General features: G+C 37.8%; 1 protein-coding gene across 9 annotated transcripts in view; it reads right to left on the bottom strand.

Annotated features, from left to right (window-relative positions):
* The window catches only part of ARHGAP23 (Rho GTPase activating protein 23), a 223,291-nt gene that overhangs the window by 17,269 nt on the left and 189,130 nt on the right, over positions 1-16,892 (bottom strand). For all 9 annotated transcript variants that reach the window (XR_009154779.1, XM_058179571.1, XM_058179570.1 and 6 more), the window contains 7 exons: positions 15,934-16,061; positions 14,448-14,566; positions 13,663-13,818; positions 11,178-11,256; positions 9,262-9,335; positions 7,809-7,898; positions 3,344-3,469 (listed from right to left, as the gene is read on the bottom strand). Coding sequence is in view for 8 of the 9 variants with exons in the window: in XM_058179571.1 (XP_058035554.1) it covers positions 3,344-3,469; positions 7,809-7,898; positions 9,262-9,335; positions 11,178-11,256; positions 13,663-13,818; positions 14,448-14,566; positions 15,934-16,061 (772 nt within the window). In the remaining variant the exon portion in view is untranslated. The remainder of the gene's footprint in view (positions 1-3,343; positions 3,470-7,808; positions 7,899-9,261; positions 9,336-11,177; positions 11,257-13,662; positions 13,819-14,447; positions 14,567-15,933; positions 16,062-16,892) is intronic.

The following is a 16,892-nucleotide window of genomic DNA, read 5'->3' as shown; positions in this document are numbered from 1 at the left end:
GCAGATTTGTAAGTGGATGACAAGCTTCCTAACAAACAGGAAGTAGCAGGTGAAGTTAAGCAGAATCACATCAGATACCTATACAATTAGTACAGGGCCCCCCCAAGGCTGTATGCTCTCCCCACTTCTCTTCTCTCTGTATACCAATGACTGCATCTCCAATGATCCAGCTGTCAAACTATTGAAGTTTGCAAATGACACAACAGTGATCGGTCTCATTGACAATGATGAATCCGCATACAGACAGGAGGTTGAACGACTAGCCTCGTGGTGCGACCAGAACAAACTGGAACTGACACACTGAAAACTGTAGAAATGGTGATAGACTTTAGGAGAAACCCTTCCATACTTCCACCTCTCACAATACTAGACAACACAGTATCAACAAGAGACCTTCAATTTTCTAGGTTCTACCATATCGCAAGATCTAAAATGGACAGCTAACATCAAAAATGTCATCAGAAAAGGACAACAAAGAATGTTCTTTCTGCGCCAACTCAGAAAGCTGAAACTGCCCAAGGAGCTGCTGATCCAGTTCTATAGAGGAATTATTGAGTCTGTCATCTGCACCTCTATAACTGTCTGGTTTGGTTCTGCAACTCAACAAGACAGACACAGACTTCAGAGGATAATTAGAATTGCAGAAAAAACAATTGCTACCAACCTGCCTTCCATTGAGGACCTGTATACTGCACAAGTCAAAAAGAGGGGTGTGGAAATATTTATAGACCCCTCGCATGCTGGACATAAACTGTTTCAACTCTTATCCTCAAAACGACGCTATAGAGCAGTGCTGTTCTGTCCTCCTCTGCCTCCGTCTGAATGATGGCTTAATTAGCCGGCACTATCAGCTCTGGCAACAAAAGAACCAGCGTCTGCCAAGAGCCTTCGTTATCTTCCACAACGCTGGTGAGTCACAAACTTCAGCTCTGGTCAATCAGTGGATTTGCCTGTTACAAAGAGACACAGCAGCTCTGGCTGCCTTTTATATCCTGTGGGGTGTGGCTCCATGACTCAACACTTCCTAAGCCTGCCCCACCCTTGCTTCTGTTGTTCCCTCCTCTCCTGCCTATGAAACCAAGCCTGATTGCCGTCAGCTGGGTCTGCAGGCGTGGCTGGGGGGGGGGAGAATCAGGGGATGGAGGCCTCGTTATCTCTTCCACCTGGCCTGTTTCTGGCTCCTGGAGCTGAGCCAGGCAAGCCGGTGCTCCCGAGGTAAGTCCTGATGGCCCTTCCCCCTCACTGTCCAAGTCACTTTCTGGCAGCAGGCCTGGCTCCAAGTCACTTCCGGGCATGGGGCCAGGTTCGGGGGCTGGAGTCACAACAACTGCACACCAGAACAACTAGACATAAGAACAGTTTTTTTCCTGAATGCCATAACTCTGCTAAACAAATAATTCCCTCAACACTGTCAAACTATTTACTAAGTCTGCACTACTATTAATCTTCTCATCGTTCCCATCACCCATCTCCTTCCACTTATGACTGTAACTTTGTTGCTTGTATCCTTACGATTTATACTGATACTGTTTCCTGATTGCTTATTTGTAGTCTATGACTATCATTAAGTGTTGTATCATTAAATGTTAAATTTGTACCCTATGACTATCATTAAGTGTTGTAAGTGTTGTACCTTGATGAAGGTATTTTTTTTATGTACACTGAGAGCATATGAACTAAGACAAATTCCTTGTATGTCCAATCACACTTGGCCAATAAAAATTCTATTCTATTCTATTCTATTCTATTCTATTCTGTTCTGTTCTGTTCTGTTCTGTTCTAATTGAACCCAGAATTGCCTATAAAAATGCTATCTCTCTGGGAAGGCTGCCTGTCTACTACAATATTTTTAAGATAAAATTCTCAGAAACTAGAAATGTTTTCTCTGCAAAATGGCTTTCAGGGTTTGAGGTGAATATATTTGTAATTCTATAAACATTTGCCAGTAGGTACTCTCTCCCCCCCTCTTACACTCAACACTGATGCTTATTTCCCCCCAGAAAAAGGAAGTTAGCTTTAGTTTCAAATTCAAATAAACTTTACAGTCTGTTGTAAGATTTGTGCATTCATTCCACCGCTGACTTAATGTTCAAAGCTAATTCAATATAATTTATATGCTCTGAATCATTGTGTGAAGTCATACATGATTACTGCCCTAAATTATAAATATGCGTCTTAAAGTCAACTGATACATCTTATAAATACCCCAACATTTTTGAGGTAAGCACTTGATACTTTCTCTGGTCTTCTGCTTCTGTTCATTTAGAATTGATCATATTTTACATGCTAATGTGGCACACTAGATAATCCAAAAAGCACCTGCCATGTTGGCACAAGTTCACTGCTTACTGAAATTAAATTGAACATTTTAAAACAAAAAGCCTTATACAGAACCATTCGTTGAACTTCTGAATGAGAAAGTTACCAACTCTTTTGAAAGAATTTGGGCATGCCTAAAGAATGAGGAGATACAAAACTAGAGCATGATTGGCTCTTTCCAGCTATAATGAAAGCTGGGCCAAGACCAAGAAAATCGAAGCTGAAATCTCTATTTAGCTATAACGTTAATTGAGTAATTTGGAACCAAACATTTTTTTCTCAGTCCACTATATTAAACAAGATTGGTGTAAGGATAAAAAGAGGAAGTGAGAGAAAAGAATGGTGTACACCAACATAACCTTCTGAAGAAATAGACTGCATATAAATACCATATACTATTTATGAAGAGCATGATCATAAAGGCATAGTAAATAAATTCCCTTCTTCTGCGCTAATGATCACTGGGGATTACTGAAATATATCTTTACAACTCTAATAAAACAATAGAAAGGTTTTTTTAAATTATCTAAAAATAGAGATCCTTTGAACTATTTGCAATCAATCCTGTAATTGAACACTACAATTCAAGGTGAAGGATTTGCACACTATTAAATAAAGAACTGGGTGGTACTAATTAGCAGAATTAATATTCTAATAAAGGGCCTTATTATTTTGTTTTCCTTCGACTTTAGTATTATTACTGCCCTTAATTTATTTAAAACAGCAAAGGGGAAAGTATGATTCCCCATATGATCCTGAATTACAAATACTGCTGCTAGTACCTGTCATTCAGTAATATCTAGCAGATCACACATTCCCCATTCTCTCTATAGAACAATCGTCCCCAGATTGAGCATCTTACCAACAAATACTTGGGATTCATTTGATGTTACATTTAATGACAACACCAAGCAAGGATTTCTGAAGACAATTTTAAAAACAACTCATATGCATAATTATTGATATATATAGAATCAGACCCCTCTAAATTGTTCACTACTTAGATCCCCCACTTGCTCCTTACGTGTTGTATGAGGGTCTCCACGATTTTATAGCGATCAGGCATATGTGTCACCATGTCAGTCATGTTATCCTCCGATGTTCGAACTAGCGTGGGACCAAATACCAAGGCAAGATTCCGCGGCTCCATCTGCAATACAATCCATTGCATTTTTGTTTCTATAAGAAGATCACTTGTCAACAAGGCTGGAGTGAAGTTATACATCTTATCTCTGCACTCATGTCACATTAGTCTCTCTGCTTTGAGTTCTAAGAAAGCCCTATGATTTTTTTCATGCACCTCATCCACAAAGAACTACTTCAAATATGGAAATGAGCCAAATTCAAGGGCAATTTAGAGTCAAAGAAGTCAGATTTCTAAATTCTGCAAGACACAAACAAGCATGGCAGGGTTCATGTAGCAAGAAGGGATGCTGCAATTAGTACACTCATTTCACATTCTCCTAACACAATGGGGGAATTAGAAAGTCTGTTATTTATACAGCTCTTTCATTACAGATATCTCTTTGTGGAATTTGGTAAGGAAGGGAGCAAATTGAAAATTTATAAATTTACTTTTATGTAAGGACTCCAAACAGAATCATTCAAGAAAACAGGCCTAGAATACCATACGGGAGTTAATATATATAATAACAAAGTTGGAAGGAACCTTGGAAGTCTTCTAGTCCAACCCCCTGCTTAAGCAGGAAACCCTACACCACTTCAGACAAATGGTTATCCAACTTCTTCTTAAAAACTTCCAGTGTTGGAGCATTTACAACTTCTGGAGGCAAGTTATTTCACTTATTAATTGTTCTAACTGTCAGGGAATTTATCCTTAGTTCTAAGTTGCTTCTCTCCTTGATTAGTTTCCACCCATTGCTTCTTGTTCTACTCTCAGGTGCTTTGGAGAATAGTTTGACTCCCTCTTCTTTGTGGCAACCCCTGAGATATTGGAACACTGCTATCATGTCTCCCCTAGTCCTTTTCATTAAACTGGGCATACCCAGTTCCTTCAACCGTTCTTCATATGTTTTAGCCTCCAGTCCCCTAATCATCTTCGTTGCTCTTCTCTGCACTCTTTCCAGAGTCTTTCTAGACTTCACCAATGTACAATAGGGGAGAATTTCGTTTAAACCCATTCAAACTCTGCTTAGGCCATTCCTAAAATATGTTGCTGGGTAATGAAAAAGGTGAATTCTGGGCTTTTGTACATAACCACCACATGTGATAGATAAAGATAAAGACATGGTTGGAAGAGACGCTGGAACAAAACATAGATCTGAAACCAAAATTATTTCTACTAGGAATAACAGAAGAGAAATATGGCAAAGGATTGATATACTTAATGCTGCATGTCATAACAGCAGCAATATTGGTTTATGCACAATACTGGAAAAATGAAGGAACCACACACACACACGGAAGAAGAAATAATAAAGAAAATCTTGGTCTGCGCAGAAATGGACAGGCTGACACTAGAACTCAAAAATAAGGGTGAGACAGAATACTACGAAATCTGGAACAAACTGTATCACTGGTTGGAAAGGAGGAAAAGGAATTAAAGCGGAAAAGATTTAGGGTTTGTAGAATGAAAATGGACAATATTTAGACAAATATACAAATGAGGACAAGGGATATGTTTATAAGATCAGAGTAGTAATCTATGATAAATAGTAACCGTATTTGTTGTTATGTAAAAATATGTATGGAAATGTCACACTGTGTTCAATGTTTTTATTTATTTAATAAAAAACTTTTTTTTTAGAAAAAGGTGAATTCTGGGGACTTCCAGGAGAGATTTGACAAACTGAAAATAGCTTTTGCAGAGCTGATGACCATGACAATGACCAAGGAACCAGTTTGGTAGATTGGTTCCATGGAACCTCTCCAGATAAGGAAAGGATGGGCAATTGCTCATGTATGCTCTTGATGAAGATACCAAAGGACAATGGTTTTCCATGAATTTGAATGACATGAGACCAAGGATTAGCGATCTTACTTGCAATGGCCACTGTCCCTTTTAAAGGACAATAAGTTTGAAAACTATCGCACCATTGCACTCATTTCACATGCTAGTAAGGTTATGCTTAAAATCCTACAAGCTAGGCTCCAGCAATATGTGGATCGAGAACTACCAGAAGTACAGGCAGGATTTCGTAGAGGCAGAGGAACTAGAGATCAAATTGCCAACATACGCTGGATCATGGAGAAAGCTAGGGAGTTCCAGAAAAACATCTACTTCTGCTTCATTGACTATGCTAAAGCCTTTGATTGTGTGGATTACAACAAATTGTGGCAAGTTCTTAAAGAGATGGGAGTACCAGACCATCTTATTTGTCTCTTGAGAAACCTGTATGCAGGTCAAGAAGCCACAGTGAGAACTGGACACGGAACCACTGATTGGTTCAAAATTGGGAAAGGAGTCCAGCAAGGCTGTATACTATCACCCTGCCTATTTAACTTATATGCAGAACACATCATGAGAAAGGCGGGGCTAGATGAATCAAAAATTGGAATTAAGATTGCTGGAAGAAATATCAACAACCTCAGATATGCAGATGATACCACTCTAATGGCAGAAAGCGAAGAGGAACTAAAGAGTCTCTTGATGCAGGTGAAGGAGGAAAGTGCAAAAGTTGGCTTGAAACTCAACATTAAGAAAACTAAAATCATGGCATCCATCCCTTTCAATTCCTGGCAGATGGATGGTGAAGAAATGGAGGTAGTGACAGATTTTATTTTCCTGGGCTCCAAGATTACCGCAGATGGGGACTGCAACCAAGAAATTAAAAGACGCTTGCTCCTGGGGAGGAAAGCTATGGCAATTCTAGACAGCGTACTAAAAAGCAGAGACATCACCCTGCCAACCAAAGTGCGTATACACAAAGCTATGGTTTTCCCAGTTGCAATGTATGGCTGTGAAGGTTGGACCATAAGAAAGGCTGAGCGCCAAAGAATTGAGGCCTTTGAACTCTGGTGCTGGAGAAGACTCCTGCACTTGGAGTGCAAGGCGAACAAACAAGTCAGTTCTAGAGGAGATCAACCCTGACTGCTCTTTAGAAGGCCAGATCCTGAAGATGAAAACTGAAATACTTTGGCCACCTAATGAGAAAGAAGGACTCACTGGAGAAGAGCCTAATGCTGGGAAAGATTGAGGGCAAAAGAAGAAGGGGATGACAGAGAATGAGGTGGCTGGATGGAGTCACTGAAGCAGTAGGCGTGAGTTTAAATGGACTCCAGAGGATGGTAGAGGACAGGAAGGCCTGGAGGAATGTTGTCCATGGGGTCGCGATGGGTCGGACACGACTTCGCAATTAACAACAACAAGTTTGAAAATCTCACTTTCTAATCACTTTCAGAAATTGCCTATTAGCCATTTAAAGCTATTAGAGACCATCCAAATGGCAAGATTGAAAAATTGGATGAGTCTGAACAAAACAAAATTAACTTTTTATTTTAAGAACTTAAAGAATCTGAAATAAACAGCAAAAATATTATATAATGTGAATTCTGGTTCAATCTACAGATTATAAAATTAGTTGGCAATCCATTCACAAAAATAATAAATGGGTAAAAGATTCTTGTGCTTCTTAGTTAGAAGTACATATTACAAGGAAATACAAAAAAGTAAGAATTCTTTTAAGAAACAAGTGATTTAAATTATATATGGAATTCATTTACTGCTTATTGTTTCATATGCTACGGTATTGATGTTAAATCCCTTTTTTTAAAGTGTCTGGAATTATATTATTCTGAAGGTTAATTGAATTAAAATAGATGGATAGGGGAAGGGAGGGAAGGGAGGGAAGGAGGGAGGGAGGAGAGAAGAAGGAAGGAAGGAAGGAAGGAAGGAAGGAAGGAAATTTCTTCTTGGGACACAACTGTCCATTCAAGCTTCAGGCTAAATAAATTAGGATAGCAATCAAGGAAGGAAGAGACTGAGGGAGATTTCCTTTTGAGGCAGAATTGTTCATTCTTGCTACCAAAGCAAAAACCTTTCAGTGTTAAATTCTTGGGAAAAGATTCCCACTCTAATGAATATTCAACAGGTGATCTTTTACATTCCAATACAGAAAGTTTTTCCTAACCGTAATCCACAAACACTACAGCCTTTCTTTCACCTGAGAATATGCAGGAATTACAGAAATACAGGTTACAGAACTAGCACAGGTTTCTTCATTGGTGAACTTCAAATATATTGGGCTGTTATGCCTATCATCCCCGGTATTTATTCCAATAATTGGAAATCATAAGAACACATTGGAAGAGAATCAGATTGGTAAACAGAAGTTTGAAAGATAAAGCTGGTAAATTCACAGTTAAAATCTTAGTGATATTTGAAGAGTTGTATCCCACAATCAAACTAAAAATTCAATTTCCTAGATCATGTACCTCTTAATCCTTCTTTCCATGAAATAGTTGAATATTCTGTTGTACACAGGCTACTGGGTAGGGAAGGGAAGGTGAGTGCAGTGAGCAAACATTACCTTATTCTTCTCAGAATGGTCTGCAATTGTCTTGAGGTGTTCCACCAGGAACTTGAGAGTCTCATAATAATGGCCTGGCAAATCCCGGATCTGAATCAGAGATGGAAGAAACATATTTTAAAAAATCAATCAGGAGTGTTTATTTGTCTCATTTTATGACTGATGCTGTTGCAAGATCCTATTCCAATTCCAATTTTTGCTTTTTAAAAATGGACACAAAAGAAGTGGTACCATAGGAACATGTCAGCTCTAGAATTCCACTGTCCTTCCATAGTGTATATTTACTCTTGTAAGATTTTTTAAAGCATACCAATAATATGTATATTTGTATGTCCTGCACTATGATAAGGCTAGACAATGTTTCTTAATGGTTTCATGTTCTCTGCTCTTTAGGAAAATTATGTTTTTCTTCCCTTAGTATTGCCCACTATTTCTCGCATTAATGCTGTGTGACATTCCCACCTCAAGCTTATTTTTTGTTACCCAGATGGCTTTCAATTGAATGAAGATGCTTCATGTTCTCAATTCTTAAGAAAATAAAATATAAAAACTTCAAAAGACATATAAAGGAACTGACAAGCCACCAGTTATGATACAGTGAGCTTAATACATTGGAAAAGAGGAAAGAAGGAAAAGGGAAGCATGCTTGGCAGTGATATATACAATAAAAGAACCAGTTTACAGATCTGTATCAAGCAAGCATTATTACAAGCCCATTCTATCCCCTACTACAGGAGAGTGATTTCAAAATATCTGAGCAATCTGGGTCGTTCTCTACAACAATACCTTCTTTTAAAGTTGCACAACGTGATATATCAGGATTCAAAGTACGGGCTTATAGAATAAGTTTTCTAATTGTTTTTTATAGTGTATTTATGTATCTATGTGTTTTTTTAAGTGCCTGTAAACCGCCCTGAGTCCTTCGGGAGATAGGGCGGTATATAAATATGATTAATAAATAAATAAATAAATAAATAAAGCAAGTATTCTACGGTCTAGGTGTCTCCAATGAAGCTGATGTATTGGTGGTCAGAAGTTGTACTCACTGCCTAGATATATTAAGCTCAATATAATCTTCAGTGGCTCAGAAAGACTTCTGATTGGAATCTATCTCTGGCTAGTTTAAAATGCTAGAGACTGAATCTTCAGCATAAAAGGAAGTGTTACTTTTCATTATGATGGTTGTTCCTTGTTGGAGTGCAGAAAGCATACAGGAGAGGCTCAGCCATCCTATCCTGGATACTCTCCATTCCCCTATCCCACCCCCAATAAAGAAAGAAAGAAAGAAAGAAAGAAAGAAAGAAAGAAAGAAAGAAAGAAAGAAAGAAAGAAAGTAAGTAAGTAAGTACTATCACTGAACTGCAGCCTTTCCTTTCAAAGCAGAGACCAGATGTTGATATTTCCCCATATAGTCATCCAAGGAAAAAGCCAGCAGGACATTCCAGGGGCTTACCAGTTTGCGTAAGGTTTTCATCCTTTCACTGGCATCTTCAATCCGGTTGGCTTCAATAAAGTCATTGTATTTATCTTGAAAAGAAAAACATTTCTGATTTGTGGTATCATTTTAGGACGAAACAAATTGAGCAGTTCAGAACAATTTGAGAATGAGGTTCAAAATACATCTTGAAAGACCATTCGTTTCTACATTCTGATTTCAGCTTTGGGATTGGACGTTGAGATATCTAGAGCTGCTGCTAATTTCTAAGTTCACTTACTAATTTAATTTCTTAAATCTGAAATCCTGAATTCGTTTAATTTATTTAATTTCTGTGTTAGATCTAAGTGGTAAGAATAATTAGGAAAATTCTTGCCTGTAAATTTGGGTTGGGGGGGAGAGATACAACATTCACTTTTATCATAGCCATGAATAAGTACAGCGTAGTATTTAGAGGGGAAATAAACAAATTTCTGAAAAACTAGGTGTGATTTCAAACACTTTCCAAAAGAAAGATGGGATTAAAAAAATAAACCTTGGTTATCATGGCTAAATTATCTGTAATCTATGGGACCTATATAATCTGGTATACCTGGTGTACCTTAAAGAAAAAAGACAGGAAAGGAAAAACTATCTTAAGGTAACTGCTTCTTAGCTATTTAGAAATTTAAAACATGATATACACCTTGATCTCCCCAAAGTTTGGTTGTTTGTTGAAAAATATATATTAACTGAATTTCTTTCATTTATTTATTTTTCTTGTCGCATCCTATTCTCTTCCATCCAACAATAGACTGGATTCCTCCAGCACAGCTTCATAGAACTCACACTAGCCTCAGCCTGAAAAAAATGGGGTTCCTGCAATCAACTATTTGAATTCATCCCTTACCTGACGCAAATAGAGAGTTAGTGAAATAAACATGCATTGCCATGTGAGTCTAACCCATTTTTACCAACTACAGTGTTTAGTTGAACATAAGAAACATGCAGCTCCTTTTCTTAACAAAACCTCATTTATAGATTGTAGTGAATAGACCTGAAAAGGTCAAAGAGTGCAGAAGTTGTGTTGTTGTTTTTTTGAGACCCGGAAATAGGAGGCAAATTGGGAAAATTTCAGCCTTACTGGTTTGGGAGAATATAATTCTAGCAGGCTTCTTGAGAACTTTACAACTTGCCTGGCTAAAACATTTGATTTCTTCCCTCCTGAAAATAAACTATGCTTTCTCTCTCCCTGCTAAACGCAGGGTACCTTGGGAATCTGCATTTGGAAATTCTTTATTTCCTGTGAAAGAAAATAGATTTTTGCAGGCAGCAAAAGTATTACATAAAGAATTTCAGACATTGGGGAAAGAAATCCACTTCCCTTCCTGGTGTCTTGCCACTATTTATGCTTTAATCAACTCCCCACTGTGACATAACTACCGGGGCATTCTTTTCTCCATCTTCTTCTAAAATAATTAGATGAAATAGTCCTTACCTCAGCACACAACACATATTGCCATGCAGTGATATGCATTGTGGTATTATTACCACAGTTGGACCATGGAATGTGCTGCTATGAGAACTGCATTACAAAAGCAAGTTACCAGAGAAGTAAATCGTTTTTCCCACTTCCCACAATCACATTCCAATTGAAACTCAGGCCCTAAAAGCCTGAATCAGGTCCTTTTCTATCAGTTCTTCAAAAATGAAACTGAAGCTGAACCCTGAGTGATTTTGTAATACCAATTTCTACACCTCTTAGACAAATGTGATTTATCAGTTCTGGCTTGGGCAAGAGAGAAACTATGCTCTGAATCAACCAGAAAAAGATCATATAGAGTCCCTTAGAAACCAAAGGTTAATATTTCCTGTCTGAATTTCTGGGGGAAATCATCTTGCTATCCTGACTGGTAAAGCAGCCAACGATAGACTGGTAGACCGCCATCACTCACCGTCGGTAAACAGAGGCTCTGGGAGCTTCCGGAAGAAGGACTTCAAGAGGCTGCAAATAACATTCAAGTCCTGCCATCTCTGGGGTTGGAGAATGGAAAGAGTTATTTGATACTTATTTCAATTTTGATTTTCACTTATTAGTATTATACAAAACATTTTGCATCTCCGAAACTCCATAAAGCATGTTGAGATCAAACTTTTTTTTTAAAAAAAAAGCTGCATTATTTATTTTTCCAAGATTTTTAAAGAAGGCAAATGGCCCTGATCAGGGCAACCAACATTAATTGGCTTCATCCAATCGGATTGGCAAGTTATAATACGCTGTCTGCACAATTATCAGGCAAGTGAGTATTTTGACAATACCACTGTCTTTACGCATACTTTTCACTTTCAAACTATATAAACTTGAATGCTTAGTGGATATAAGCATACCAGGTGATGTGTATTTGTGTAATGAAGGAAGATGGGACCTAAGGAGATCAACACCCTATATCAAGGTATGCATAATTATTAAGCAGCTTCTTTTTCTTAGGCAACATGGGACAAAAAAGAGATTTAACTGACTGAAAAGTCAAAAGTCTTTCAGAGAGATGTAGCACTCTTGAAATTGCTAAGATATTGGGGGATAATCACAAAACCATCAGACCTTTGTTGCAAATAATCAACAGGGTCACAAGAAATGTGTTGAGAAAAAAACATGCAAATTAACTGCCAAAGATTTGAGCGGAATCAAACGTGAAGCTACCAGGAACCCATTATCCCCCAGTGCTGTCATATTCTAGGACTGCAACCTACCTGGAGTGCCCAGAAGTACAAGGTGTTCAGCGCTCAGAGACATAGCCAAGGTAAGGAAGGCTAAAACCTAACCATCGCTGAACAAGACACATAAGTTGAAGTGACAAGACTGGGCCAAGAAATATCTGAAGACAGATTTTTCAAAAGTTTTATGGACTGATGAGATGAGAGTGACTCTTAACAGACCAGATGCATGGGCCCTTAGCTGAATGGGGACAGAACTCCGCTTCGACTCAGATGCCAGCAAGGTGGAGGTGGGATACTGGTACGGGCTGATATAATTAAAGATGAGTTAGTTGGAACTTTTTGGGTTGAAACTTTACTTCCAAACCTAGTGCCATTTTTTAGAAGATACTTTCTTCAAATAGTGGTAAAAGTAGGAAAAAGTTTGCATTTTTCAAGAAGACCATGACATTTATGCAGGACAATGTTCCACTGCATGGCTAGCCAGTAAAGGCCTTAAAGATGACAGAATAATGACATGGCCTGCTTCCTTACCTGTTCTAAACCCTATTGAGAACTTGTGGGTCTTTCTTAAATGGGAGATTTATGGTAAAGGAAAATAGTACACCTCTCTGGACAGTGTTTTGGGAGGCTGTGGTTTCCGTTGCACGAAAAGTTGATCATCGGTAGATCAAGAAACTGACAGACTCCATGAATGGAAGGCTTATGACTGTTATTGAAAAGAAGGGTGGCTCTATTGGTCACTGGTTTGTTTGTTTTTTAAATGTCAGAAATGTTTATTTGTATATTTTGAGTTCTTTATTATTCTCACTTTAACAGATGAAAATAAATGAGTGAAATGGGAACATTTTCATTACCATTTATTATGCATTTAGTTGCATAATAAATCTGCACACTAATAGTTGCCCAATAATTATGCACACATAGATATTCTCCTAAGAAAACCAAAACCTTTCTTAAATACTCAGGTTTGAGGTTTATTAACATTTACAAGAGCACTGTAATTGTTCAATAATGAAATTAATCCTCTAAAACACAACTTGCCTAATAATTGTGCACACAGTGTAGGAAGGTGCATTTTATGCATTTGCAAGTATATTGGTAGTCTTCTACTAAAGAAGCCTATTCCCTACTTTTCCTGGGTCTGCACACAAGATTAACAGAAGGACATATTTATACTTTCACAAAGGACTTTAGAGTAAGCTTATGCATTAAGATTCTAAATTTCCACTGTTTTGAGTAAGAACTCCTGTTGCCAAGCTGACCCAGGAAATGAAAATTGCAATCCAGAAGACATGGAGTACAAACTGTTTAAAGTGCTCAAAATAATTATGATATATTCACTTTTATAATCTTTGCAAGAACTCTCAACAATAGGAGAGTGATATTTTCTTCACACTATTAATAATAAGATTAAGACTGATAAGAAGCTAAGACAAAGTAATAAATGTTATTAGTATCTGCATTATTTATTCATTTTTATTTATTTGACACATTTATTTGCAGCCTATCTTGCCAGGTCTTCTAATAAAAAGGCCATTGTGGACTGGCTTTGGATCTACTCTGCAACTAACCCAAAAGAATACATATGCATACCTCATATGTAAACACAGGTACTATAAGCAAATGACAGCTAGGTGTCAGTACTATCTAATAATACTGGGATATTTTTTCCAATAGCAGTGAAGACAGCAGAGTATATGAGCTAAGCAATCTTATTCTCACCTCATCTTGCAAGTTGATTTCTGCTGCCCCTTTGTTTAGTTGTTCTTGTAGGCTGGATACCACAGCATTGTTCCCTGGGACTCGATAGATGCCCATGTATTCTAAACCTTTGTCTTCCACTACCTTGCAACAGGCTTCCACAATCAAGGGGATTTTCTGTGGAAGACAAGATGATAAAGATACTGGTACCAGTGTTGGGAACCTTAAAAGGATCCTTTTTTGTGCAGTAGAAACAATTTGAAGCCTAAACTCAAATCCAAGTACTCTGGAGCACCTTCCAGAACTGACTACTAATGAATCCATGTTCGAAGCTTGGATTCTTGTCTTTTAAGTGGGAATGAAATTCAAGAATGAGTTTCATATTTCCAAAGAAACCACAAACAATATTATGCTCCAATCAGATCTCAAGCCATGTTAATTTTGCTAACATTATGTTCCATCTTTCTTATTTAGGAACATGTTATGTGGACATTCCTCAAGACATAACGCTATACCTGAGCAATCCAGTTCTTCCCATTACATCAAAACTCAATTTCCTTTACTGCCATTCCCCACTTCCCAATTCAGCATAGATCTCTTTCCTTGCATATACTTGCCTACATGTTTACTAAACCAAGAAAACAGGCTAAGCTGTATTTATGTTCTAAGTAGAAGGCTCACAAATTAGATCCCGTGGCAGATTATTGGACATGTTGAAGTGATAACAGTTTTCCTTTAACAAAGTTCCCAAGACACTGTTCTTTTCTAATGCCGAATAAAAGACCTAGTGCAATTGAAAAGACTACCTTGTTGTCAGGAGCTGGCTGGCAGTCTTCTAACTTTATACCAAATGCTCTTGGAAGAGGTTTCTTGCTTTTCTTCATTAAGTTGATGCCCCAAGGTGCTTTCTGAGGAACAGTGTCATCTGGACAGAAGAGGGAGAAAAAGAGAAGACCATTAACTGAGAAGTAGAAATGGTAGAGAAAAATAAAAACAGCTGATCAGTCAAAGATGTATTTAAGGTCAAGTTTATGAAAAAAGTGTTAAATGGGAAAAGGATACCTGGTGATAAGGTTTCTTTATAATGTTCTTATGATATAAGCAAGCTAAGGATGAATATTTTGAAACAAAGAATCCAACAGGGCAGAAGATATCAAAATAGGGGGAAATATAGCAAAAGTACTGATAACCAAAAAAATTATGCAGTCCAGTTATTATTGGAAGAAATAATGTGAGATGAGTAAGAAATCACATTTTATTTTATAGACTCATAACCTGCCTTACAGAGGATATGAATTTTCAGATTTATGACAAACAAAAAATTAATACATATATCAGAATATACTCAAAACAGATATTAAAATGAAAAATAATCTCAAAACCAATTAAAAAAGTATAATATAATGGATAGGATAGGATAGGATAGGATAACAGAACACAATTCTTTATTGGTCAAGTGTGATTGGACACACTTCCACACACAAGGAATTTGTTTCTGGTGCATAAGCTGTCAATCAGTGTGCATACAAACAAAGTGATAAGTCATAGGTCATAAATCATAGTCCAATCTTTTTCATAGTTGTTCCTTGTTTCATAAACAAAATTTGATATTATTTTAAGAACAATTCAATTGGTCCAATTCAGGGTGTAGGTTATCACCTTTAAAGATCTTCACGGCATGGGACTGGAATGCCTGGTCTTGTCACAGTTACATTGACTCATCTCACCCAGTCAAGCAAGGAGGGCATGCTACAAATCCCATCAATCAAAGAATTAATGGATTCACAGCATGTATGTCTACTGGTGTGTTCTAGGAGGAGGGCCTTCTCTGCAGTTGCTCCCATACTTTATAACACTTTACCTTTAGGGTGAGGCGAGGAAACCACTCTTCTCCTTGTTTAAAAGAGTGTTAAGAACTGGCTCCACCATTTACCATGGAAGTCTAAGAATGTATGCCACCCTGAGGATGGTTGATGGATTGAGAGCACTAACTCTGCTATGTTAACATTTTAGCTTTCTGGGCTTTTTAGCTTTCATTTTCACTTTTCACTTTTAAATTTTAATCTTGTTCTTAATTTTGTTTTTGACTATGCAAAATAAGCAAAGGTGGGACACATAATAAGATTAGGATTAGGAAATTAGGAAGCAGTATCAGACTACAAAATGTCAGAAATGAGTATTGGCTAGAGATAATGGAAGCTGTAGTTTAGCATATTTAGATAGTGTCATGGTGGGAAAGTGGGTCGATATAGTAATCCCTCATTCTGGAGGAACCGCACAAGCCTTCCATACCTTTTACTGTTACTCCATCTTGTCGTGGGGAGTAGGGTGGAGCTATTCCTGTTTGCTTCTGGCCTTCTGACTTCATCCCTGACACTCGAAGACCTTTGGGGGAAGAATCTGGTTTGGTCCCTGAGGAACTGAAAGGGGGGAAAAAACCATGCAAGAAATTGCTTCAAAACTCAGGAATAACCCACCCTACACATTCTGCATGTATAAACACAGAGAGGACTTCATTTATCAAGGCTCCCTTTGATTTAATGGCAAAACTCAAAGAAATGAAATACATTCTGGGAATGATAATATAGAAGTCCAAACTACTCTGTCAAGACTGAGAGCAGAAATTACAGAAGTGATTTCAATTTTTTTTATCCATAGGCGTGTATAGTGTTCTTCCATACATGTTTTTAATTTGTCCCTGATCGCTGTCCACACATAAATTCAGACCAAAATTAACAAGAGAAACAAAGCAGGGGCAAATGGAAGCTATAGGCTAAGACATCCCTCCCCAAAATACAACCTATTTTCACAAAAGAATCCCACCCTACTAGTGGTGGAGGGGAAGCTTCATGCTTGTATATACTGAGATGCTGAGATCACTGTACCCAAAGTTCCTTTACAAACTGATCTTCATCCAGATATTTAAAAGACTATAAACTGTAATAATTTAAAATATGTGTGTGTGTATATATGTATATATGTGTGTGCATGTGTGTGTATGAGGTATAAAGGTAAAGGTTCCCCTCGCACATATATGCTAGTCGTTCCCGACTCTAGGGGGCAGTGCTCATCTCCGTTTCAAAGCTGAAGAGCCAGCACTGTCCGAAGACATCTTCGTGGTCATGTGGCCGGCATGACTAAACGACAAAGGCGCACGGAACGCTGTTACCTTCCCACCAAAGGTGGCCCCTATTTTTCTACTTGCATTTTTTTTTTACGTGCTTTCAAACTGCTAGGTTGGCAGAAGCTGG

Source organism: Ahaetulla prasina, chromosome 4 (assembly GCF_028640845.1).
Source record: "Ahaetulla prasina isolate Xishuangbanna chromosome 4, ASM2864084v1, whole genome shotgun sequence".
NCBI classification, from domain to species: Eukaryota; Metazoa; Chordata; class Lepidosauria; order Squamata; family Colubridae; genus Ahaetulla; species Ahaetulla prasina.
The sequence above is the reverse complement of the archived record's forward strand: the minus strand, read 5'-3'. Positions and strand labels throughout refer to the sequence as shown.